This window comes from Sphaerodactylus townsendi, linkage group LG02 (assembly GCF_021028975.2).
Source record: "Sphaerodactylus townsendi isolate TG3544 linkage group LG02, MPM_Stown_v2.3, whole genome shotgun sequence".
Taxonomy (NCBI): Eukaryota; Metazoa; Chordata; class Lepidosauria; order Squamata; family Sphaerodactylidae; genus Sphaerodactylus; species Sphaerodactylus townsendi.
Genome location: NC_059426.1, coordinates 126,881,581 through 126,892,049, shown reverse-complemented (window position 1 = coordinate 126,892,049; position 10,469 = coordinate 126,881,581). Strand labels below are relative to the sequence as shown.

General features: G+C 42.6%; 1 protein-coding gene across 3 annotated transcripts in view; it reads right to left on the bottom strand.

Moving 5' to 3' along the window:
* The window catches only part of PLCB2 (phospholipase C beta 2), a 68,760-nt gene that overhangs the window by 47,598 nt on the left and 10,693 nt on the right, over nt 1-10,469 (bottom strand). For all 3 annotated transcript variants that reach the window (XR_007243628.1, XM_048486018.1, XM_048486019.1), the window contains exons 3-6: nt 4,649-4,717; nt 3,947-4,087; nt 2,821-2,900; nt 614-667 (exon numbers count right to left, since the gene is read on the bottom strand). Coding sequence is in view for 2 of the 3 variants with exons in the window: in XM_048486018.1 (XP_048341975.1) it covers nt 614-667; nt 2,821-2,900; nt 3,947-4,087; nt 4,649-4,717 (344 nt within the window). In the remaining variant the exon portion in view is untranslated. The remainder of the gene's footprint in view (nt 1-613; nt 668-2,820; nt 2,901-3,946; nt 4,088-4,648; nt 4,718-10,469) is intronic.

Genomic DNA, 10,469 nt, shown 5'->3' with positions numbered 1-10,469 from the left:
AGCTTCCTCACCCACAGTTCCAATCCACATCTAGTCCCTGCACATCAGGGAAGCCCAGAGTTACCTAGACGCTACCCAAGGACATACTTGGGAAAAGCATATTAGAACCTCTCTTGAGAAAACCTGTTGAACATTATATATCAAATTCCTCTTAAGTTTTGAAATCCAATAAATCTTTATACATAATTTGCTGAGGGCTTGGAACTTCTGACGACAAACCCCCAGCCAATGGGGGTGAAGTGCGTCCCTCACATTCTAACCCCCACCCTATCCCATCACAAGACCTGGGTGGAAGCAAGATGGATGGAGAAGCAATCCCCTTTCCTGTTTCCAAAGTTGTACAGAGTTAGGGAAACAGTCCTATCCTGCAAGTCCTCTCCCGCCATCTAGAGCCCATTTCATTTCATTTTAAAATGGGCTTTAGCCAGTTTTATATAATCTCTGTACAGAGAACCACATATCTATCAGTTCCCTCTAAAATAACATCTAAGGCTACAAACTGGTTAGGCAGCTCTTTGTCAAAGGACCATTTACTATGACGTTTCTTTAAGTTTGGCTTATGCTGTTTCTGTTGGTCAAAATGTGTCAGAGTTAAGGTGAATGGCAAACTCACTTTCTGACAGGGATTTTCCCATCTGCATTCAACTGCAACTTCAGCCTCACATGTCTGTAAAAAAGATCAGAACAGAGAATCTCTCATTGGCCTTGCTACACACATAGCTGAGGAATGGGAGGAATAAAGGGAGTATGATTTTCATCACAATAGAGAAAATGGGAGATAACCACTGAAAGATGTGCGTGCTCTTTCATAGTCCAGTGAAAGGTACTTTTGAAAAGTCTGTAATGAACTGTTATTGTTAGATGAAGTGCTGAAATAAATTTCACACTGACTGGAAAAATCATAAAATTCCCTGGTCTCACAGCATACACTAGGGCGTTTTCCCCACAGACAAAATATCCCAAGGGAAAAACCGGTATCAAACATACTGGGTTGTTTGTATCTAGGTTTCTCCCTTTGTACGGCTGCCCCATCAGTGTGTTCAGGCCGGGAGGAATAACTCCAATGAATTATGCATGAGCCTCCGGTTTATTTTCATTTTCCACATGAACGTTTACATATACATAGTTTATGTAAATTCCTGTGCATGGCCCAACATTCCTGTTTTTCTGATGCTCTGATTGGCTGTAGCTGTGGGGCGGGGAGACCAGGCGGCGAGGTGGGAAAAATAAACCGGTCCGTCTCCTGTGGTGTTTGCATGAGAGTGGGATCAATCTGGGCTTTTGAAAAGGAACCTCCGATTTTATCATTTTTTGAAAGCAAAAGCACACAGGGAGCCAATGGGATGCTATGCTGGTCAGCTGAATGCTTTGGTGGCACTCTGTCCCAACTAGGTGCTAGCATGGCAACATCACTGAACAACACTAGTGCAAACCACTGCACCAGAATGGAAAGGGTGGAAGAGGTGTGGCAGGAATTAGTCACCTTCCGAGGCTGTCCCAGCCCAAGAATGCCCCCCAAACCAGCAGAAATTTATGCCAGCAAAAACTATACTGTAGCCCATAAGTCCCCATGAAACAGCCATAGGAGCTGTTTCTGCACCTGAGAAGGTGGGTGGGGAGGAGAGCACGGGAACATGGACCTGCCACACCCATAATCTGGGCCAAGGCCTCACAACATTTTTACAGAATTACGACTGCTTCAAAAATGGTGTTGACAGCCACAGGATGGCACTGCCATTATCACTTTGATTCTTAAAGCACTCTGCATTGCATTTTGGTGGCAGGAGAGGCACAGAGAAGGCCCTTGGCACTACTGAGGGAGCACTTAGCACTAATACCCAAGGAAGAGAGCAAAATCCATGCTGTGTGGCTAACAGTCTCATAGCAGAACCCTAAGAGCTTACGCTATCTCTGGGGACACAATTTGAAGGGGTAACCATGCACCAACAGGGGTGGCAATATAGCTGCCCCGGGCCACCGAGTCTGTACCTGCCATCCCCATTCCCCTTGCATAAGGCTGGGTGTTGACTTAATCATGTTAACTCTCACACTCAAGGATTGGGGCGTGTGCATGTGAGGGAAACTCAAGCCAGTCTCCTCAGTCCCATTCCCCAGATAATGCAATGGGTCATATTCCTGAAAAAGTACTGCCTTTTTTCTGGGCCAGTGGCTTGATTGACAGGAAGTGATTGGCTATGCCTGTGTGTGCTATTTAGATGACTGACATTGGGTACCACTGCCTGGTTGGTGGATGCTCTGGGGTTGCTGTGGACTCTGGTGCACTTGATATGCTGTCTGTGCCTCAAGAGAGATGCATATGGTTATTTCCTCTGTAGTCTGTCTATAGGGAATAGACCAGAGGTGCCTCAGATATGCCAGTGACCAGGCTGCCTCCATCACAGCAGTTTTCAGTATATCACTGTTGGTTATGTCGCTGGTGTGTTGTCACTGAAAAAGTAGTCAGAGTTTGGGAGAATTCCTCACTGTGGTAACTAATACAAACAATACGGAAAGCTCCTGCCAATGAGTTAGCACTATAATGCTATACTGAATGTACTACCTGAGGATTCTGGGTGGAATAGCTTATTTGTATACTGGCACCTCAACACTCATTTGGTTCAGCCATTGACACTAGGTGACTAATACAAGAAATACTCAAATAAAACTGGGCAGATGGAAGAAGCGCACCTGTTGTTGACAGTAGACATCAAATGCATCCAAGGAATTGGTCTATTATCATCTTACACAACAGGATAAAAAGGGGGGAAACTTGGAATGCCTTGGAGGTGCAAAATACAAAATTAATTGAAAACTACTTACATTTTTTCCAGGAAGCTGTAACGGCAAGCATTATATGTAAATGGGTTCTTAGCAATGGCTAAGATATCATCTGCCCAACTCTGTAAGAGACACATGTACAAGCTGAACATCTAAGAAACTGTACTATGCAACATCTATACATTAAAGCCATTGTGCTATTGTGTCATGACCTGGTTTCTTGTGGGAGTGACAGGGGCCATCATATATACCGGTGCTATTTTATCCCGGTTTCTGCCTACACACGGCTTCCTGCTTTTGCCCAAGAGCAGAGTTAGGACCAAAAAGAATGCTCTAGTTTGCTGTGCATGAGCCAGACTTCTGTATTTACATTGAAAGCATGTGTGAGCATGCCCAGTGTCCTGTGTTCTGATTGGCTGTTGTTTTTGAGTGGCAGCTTGAATGGACATTAGGCGGGGAGATCAGGCGGCTGGGCAGGAAAAATAAACTTGGTCTGCTCCCAATCAGTGTTTTTGAGTATGTACTGTGGGAATGGAAGAAATTGATCTGTGTTTTAATGGTTTAAAATAAGATTTTGCTGTCAGAGGGAGAAAACTACTGAATAGATCTGCTAATTGATTTAAAATAAAGCTTGTACTGAGGAAAATAGACCAAGTGATTGTTCTGATTGGCTGTTGTTTTTGAGTGGCAGCTTGAATGAAAGTCAGGCAGGGAGATCAGGTAGCTGGGCGGTAAAAATAATCCGGTCCTGCTCCCAATTGGTTTTTGCATGGTACAGGCACAAGCAGGGTCACACTGGGACTTTTTAAAAGAACCTCCAAACTGACAATTTTTTAAAATCCCAGGCTAAGGTAAATATCGTGGGGCAACACTGGAGCAGGCCCGTGTTAGGACCAGGAACCATGCGGAATTCTTGGCTGCACAGGGATATTTTTCTTGCTCACCCCGGGATATTTTGGCCATGCAAAAACAGCCAGGGACTCTGTATGGGTGCTCCATTATGCTTTTGCTTGCACTAACTGTTGGGGTATTTGAGGAACATAGCCAAATATTCTCTACAGTTCATGTCAACAACTTGTGATCACAGTTTGAATGGGAGCAACACTCAGTCCCCTTGATCCATTTTATACTGATTCATGGATGCCCACTCAGTACAGTTTCCCAGTACCTTTCCAACATTTTCTTTATAGGAAACAAAATTATGAAAGGTAAGGTCCACCATATCAGGACCCGTAACCACGGTCAAAGTCTTAAGCAAGAAGTTGTTGTCTGGAAAATCAAGGTTGAAAACCTCCTGGAGCTTTTGGCTCTGTAAAACAAAGCAAACATTAGCAAATTAAAAGGGACAGGCTTCACTTTTAGTTCAAAAGGGATTCACGCTGCTGGCACTTAATATCAAAATGTTGTACAGCAACTTTTAAACTAATCCCAGGAGCTGGGAAGCCTCTCAGTCAGGACAACTCTTCAAACTGATCTCAAGATGGAGAATGAGACAAGGGAGGTGACTAAAACAGATAACGTTGTCCTCCTGGATGACCTCAACTACCGTCACAGTCCGTCACAGTGACAGGATAAACATCAGTTCAAGTCATGCTGCAGAAATAAGATTCCTAGACATCATAGCTTTGTGACATGTCCCAGTTGTGGAAGGACTTTATTTATGGTGGTACAGGAAAGAGAAGGGGAAAGGACTGTGCCAGGTCAAGGTAACCCTTGAGGCTGACATAACAATTTGTCTTACAAAACCTCTTTTTGGAAGTGTTGGGAGTGGATATTTGGACTATTTATTGGTGGTGACTTCAAAGGAGACTGAGCATTTGAATGCAAGACCAACAAACAAAAAATGTTATACAATGTGCCACAGACTAACCTTAGGAATTTTGGCAAATTTCCCTGCTCTAGTATCTTGAATACTTGCTATATCCAAAAAATCAATTTCCTGTAAACAAGCAAAAAGTAACTATCAATTATTTTATTTAAAACATTTCTATGCTGCTTTTCCACCCAAATAGAGTACCCAAAATGACAACTGTATAAACATTAAAACATTTCAGCATTACAACAGTATTGAAAATATAAATGTATATAAAATAAGTAACAATTCAATATAATGTATTGTCGAAGGCGTTCATGGCCAGAATCACTATGATTGTATGGCTGTGTTCCAGTAGCATTTTCTCCTGATGTTTTGCCTGCATCTGTGGCTGGAATCTTCGGAGGATCTGATTGAAGTAAAGCAAGTGGAGTATATATACCTGTGGAATGTCCATGATGGGAGAAAGAACCATTTGCCTTGGTTCCACCCATTTTAGCATATGTATGTAACACTGAAGTTACATAATCAATTTGTGAGGACATCTGCATAGCAGTTGCTTGGCATTTTAATCCATTTAATTGCTTCCTGCAGAGAGACAGCCTGTGTCTGAGTGGTGTTCACTAACCATTGTCTTGATTCTACTGTTTTTAAAAACACTTGTAGATGTACCACAGAATCCTAGTCATGTTTACTCAGAATATGGTTCTGGGTTAGACAGCTGCATTCTATGAAGTTGTCCCAGTCACAGAACCCCATGATTGACAGGGAGTTCAAATGGAACTCTGAGAATGGCAGGTGGGAAGTTCTGATGGTTGAGAACTGGAAGTTGACTGAGAGAGAAGTTAACAGACAGAGTGTGCAGACAGTGGTGTAAGTTACAGGCTTTCTGGTGGAAGATTCTCTTCTGGAGTGAAAAGGAAGCATTTAGGTTTTGTATTACAAAGGACCCATAACCAGTTATCCAGGGGTAAAGCTCTAAGACAGAGTGATTCCTAATAGTTTAATAGGAAATAGTTTTGGTGAAAGGAATGATCCCAGGCCAGTTTAAAGGAGAAACTGGGGAAGTGTGTTAATGTGCCTAACTCCTCCAACCAAAGAACAGCTTAAGTTTAGAAAAGGTTCAGTTTAAGAAACAAATTGGTGACTGCCAAGAGAAATCACTCTCAGTAGAAAATAAATATATAAACACTTGTAAGTGAATCCCTTTGATACATTTGAAATTACAGTATATATTACTTGGAGAGCCAGTGTGGGGTAGTAGTTAAGAGTAGGTGCACTCTAATCTGGAGAACCGGGTTTGATTCCCCGCTCTACCACTTGAGCTGTGGAGGCTGATCTAGTGAACCAGATAACCTTGTGCAGTCCAACACATGTCAGCTAGGTGACCTTGGGCTAGTCACAGTTCACAGCTCTCTCAGTCCCACCCACCTCACAGGGTGTTTGTTGTGGGGAGGGGGGAGGGAAAGGAGATTGTAAGCTCCTTTGACGCTCCTTACAGGAGAGAAAGGAGGTTATAAATCCAAACTCTTCTTCTTGTACATAATCATCTCAATTTTTCTCAGTTCTGTTAAGAAGTTTTGCTAACCTGACTTTTGAAGTTCCTCTAAAGAGACAAATAAAACCATTTTACTGTACTTCAAAAAGCTTCTTGTGTACAATATATTTCTGACCTTTTTATAGAAAATAAGAGATCATAACTAGTGGCAACAGTGTCATAACAAGTTGTAAAACACAACAGAAATAGTCAGAGTTGGTGTGCATGAGAACAAAAATTAAAAAAATTATTAAAAGAAGAGAAAATCCATCATATCACCATCAGTGAACTTAGTGGTGCTTACTTGCAGGTAGGCATGTATAAGCCCTGACCCGGATAGCCCAGGCTAGCCCAATCTCACCAGATCTCAAAAGCAAATTATAATTCACAGATATGAGAAACTGACTTGGGTCCCATGAATTTTGTCCCCACAGTCTCTGTCTCTCCCTTCACCCCAACTTGGAAGCTCTGGACAGTTTTTGCCTCACCACAGGAAAGTTTTGAAAGGCGAAGAACCATAATTATGAGTGGGTCCAGATATGGAATGGCAGCCACTGTAGTTTCTCAGGGGTCCCTTCCACATAGGCCTATAAGCCTGGGCTGGAGACAGGGAAAAATCTGTTGGAGGGGGGGGCATGTGAACAGGACAGCAGGAGAGCAGGTTACTTTATCCCGACTGCAACCCCCTCTCCCTGTGCTGTGTGGAAGGGACCTTAGACAGGGGCTACTTATACTGGTCAGTATCTCCACTAACAGGAGGCAGTCTGGAGCACAGTCAAGTACAGCAGTGAGTACACACACTTAACCCCTTCCTCACTGACCATTTCTTCCCTCCAAATCACTAACCTCATGGCTTACCCTTATAAACATGCACCTGGAACCCGCTGATAAAATCAACAGCTGGCATGGAAAAAATAATAACTGTTCCTTCACACCCCTCCCCTAGGATTGCCAACTCTCTAGGGAAAAACGACTGCCCTGCTAGGATGTAAGGGTGATCTGGCTGCTGCGACTGCCTTGCTACTATACATTTAACAGTAATTGGATATGCCCCATTCAAAAGGCAAAATTTCCACAACAATGATCAAAACACTATCATTGGCTGCTTCCTGCATATAAAACTGCTGTTAACAAGACATCTACAGGAATGCATTAAAAACTGGCAAGCCTCCCCTCCCCCTCTTCTCCATTCAGAATATCCCAGTCCCAAAGCTGCTTTTCAGAGAGGTATATCAGTGGACTAATTTTTGACATGGGTCAAAATGATGGCTCAAATTATGACTTCAAACAAGGTCATAGGACACATACATGAACACATTTTCACTTTAAGTGCACAATTCATTGTAACTTTCCTGTTTATTTTCAGAAGGATCAAATAAGGATCCTGTTCAGAGAATCCAACTAGGATCCTGCTTAAGAGATAATCTTTAGAACAGCTACCTAGTTACCTCCTTCTTGTGTGATTTTTTAATCCAGGATATTCGTGGCACAATCTCGAAAAGTCATCCCATGATCAATAAATTTACATGAGAACTGGCATTTTTGTTAGCTTGCATATAAACACTCAATTTGCTCACATACTCTCTCTAAATAGAAAAATTTCCTCTGGCTAGGAATTTAAGTGCATGATGGTAAACAAGCCATTCTTCTGCCTTCACATTTGCTTATTTTGCTTAATATTCTAATTTAACTTTGCAGTATTTTCCAGGCAAATGAGGCACCTGACTTTTGTCATCTAACAAATACCTATAATTACCCTTGACAATATGTAGTGCATCATCTCCAGCCTTCTGAATGTTAGGTCTATCATATTTTTTTTCTTATCTTATGGTAACCCATGTGCTTTGTTACAACTTTGAAAAGGGTTCTAGTAAACTGTGGGCTTTTACATTTTCAAGAGGGACTCCATTTTTGCTTCTTCACTCTTATGGGGCCTCTTGAAATCTGCCTTGCATCCAGCACCACCTCTGTGTGGTAAAACAGGCACCTCTGCTTTAGAATATGAGGAATTTATCGGGCTGGCTGGAGTATTTCTTAACTGCTAGGTTCTAAGGCAGATAATGTAGTCCTATTCTACCGTACTAAATCCAAATAACATTTCTTTTACTACTTCCACAACAGAATATTTTAGAGATAAACTTGTCTATTCTCTCTTAAAATATTCTCCTTTCAAATGAATTCTGTAGGCTTCTTAGTTTCAACACAAAGGCAAGTCTTGGGAACATGACTTGATAGAATAAATCAGATTGAGATTGGAAGTTTCCCAACTTCTCTTTGAACTTTGATAAGAATGGATCAAGCTAAGTTTTTTATGAGGGTATGGGCAGACAATTCAGAACACCGTATTGTCGAAGGCTTTCACGGCCGGAATCACTTGGGTGCTGTGTGGTTTCCGGGCTGTATGGCCGTGTTCTAGCAACATTCTCTCCTGACGTTTCGCCTGCATCTGTGGCTGGCATCTTCAGAGGATCTGATGTTGGGAAAGCGAGTGGAGTATATATCTGTTGGAGTGTCCAGGGTGGGTGGGGAAACCTTGTCTGTGAGTAACAAAGGCGGCAACCAGGTCAATAGTTGAGGGCATCTGAATGGGGCAGGGATCAGATCCTTCCGATAAATTCAGGACATTCCTGACACCAGCATGGCCAATTGGCCATGCTGACAGGGGCTGATGGGAATTGTAGTTCCTGAACATCTGGAGAGCCGCAGGTTCCCTACCCCTGGAATAGAAGTATGAGTAACAATGAAGACTATAGCCTGGGAGTAACCCTGTAGATAGCAAGGTCACTGGTGGGAGCATCTGAATAGAAGTATCCTGGCCTTTGTTTCTTTTGTCTATGGTCATCCTGTGTTTGTGTGGAGCTGGTTTGACACAGTCTTGACCCTAGTATTTTTCAACACTGGCAGCCAAGTTCTGTTCATTTTCAGAGTTTCTTCCTTCCTGTTAAAATTGTCCATGTGCTTATGGATTTCAATTGCTTCTCTGTGTAGTCTGACGTAGTGGCTTTCAGAGTGGTCCAGAATTTCTGTTTTTTCAAATAATATTCTATGTCCAGGTTGGTTTATCATGTGTTCTGCTATTGCTGATTTTTCTGGCTGAAATAGTCTGCAGTGCCTTTCGTGTTCTTTGATACGTGTCTGTGCGCTGCGTTTGGTGGTTCCTATGTAGACTTGTCCACAGCTGCATGGTATGCGATAGACTCCTGCAGTGGCTAAAGGATCCCTCTTATCCTTTGCTGAACATAGCATCTGTTGAATTTTCTTAGTGGGTCTGTAGATGGTTTGTAGGTTGTGCTTCTTCATCAGTTTTCCTATGCGATCAGTGGTTCCCTTGATGTATGGTAAGAACACCTTCCCTCTAGATGGCTCTTTATCTTTGTTCATGTGGCTTGTTCTTGGTCTTGCAGCCCTTCTGATTTCTGTATTAGAGTAACCATTAGCCTGTAGAGCCCTGTTTAGGTGGTTCAATTCATCTTGTAGGAAGTGAGGTTCACAGATTCTGTTTGCGCGATGTACCAATGCAGACTATTTCAGCCAGAAAAATCAGCAATAGCAGAACACATGATAAACCAACCTGGACATAGAATATTATTTGAAAAAAAACAGAAATTCTGGACCACTCTGAAAGCCACTATGTCAGACTACACAGAGAAGCAATTGAAATCCATAAGCACATGGACAATTTTAACAGGAAGGAAGAAACTATGAAAAATGAACAGAACTTGGCTGCCAGTGTTGAAAAATACTAGGGTCAAGACTGTGTCAAACCAGCTCCACACAAACACAGGATGACCATAGACAAAAGAAACAAAGGCCAGGATACTTCTATTCAGATGCTCCCACCAGTGACCTTGCTATCTACAGGGTTACTCCCAGGCTATAGTCTTCATTGTTACTCATACTTCTATTCAGATGCCCTCAACTATTGACCTGGTTGCCGCCTTTGTTACTCACAGACAAGGTTTCCCCACCCACCCTGGACACTCCAACAGATATATACTCCACTCGCTTTCCCAACATCAGATCCTCTGAAGATGCCAGCCACAGATGCAGGCGAAACGTCAGGAGAGAATGTTGCTAGAACACGGCCATACAGCCGGGAAACCACACAGCACCCAAATTCAGAACACCAATTTTTAAAAATGGGCTTGGTCTAATAGCTGGGGAAACCAAGATTCCATGAAATGATGTTGAGGCCTCTAATGAAGATCTCATTTGTTGGGCAGGAGAAGGCAATTCTTCAAGTATTGGAGACTGTGCAAAGTTTTCTAGGCCAATACCAGAACTTTGAATTGTGCCTTGGACCAAACAGATAGGCAGTGTAAAGTTTTTAAGACTAGCAAA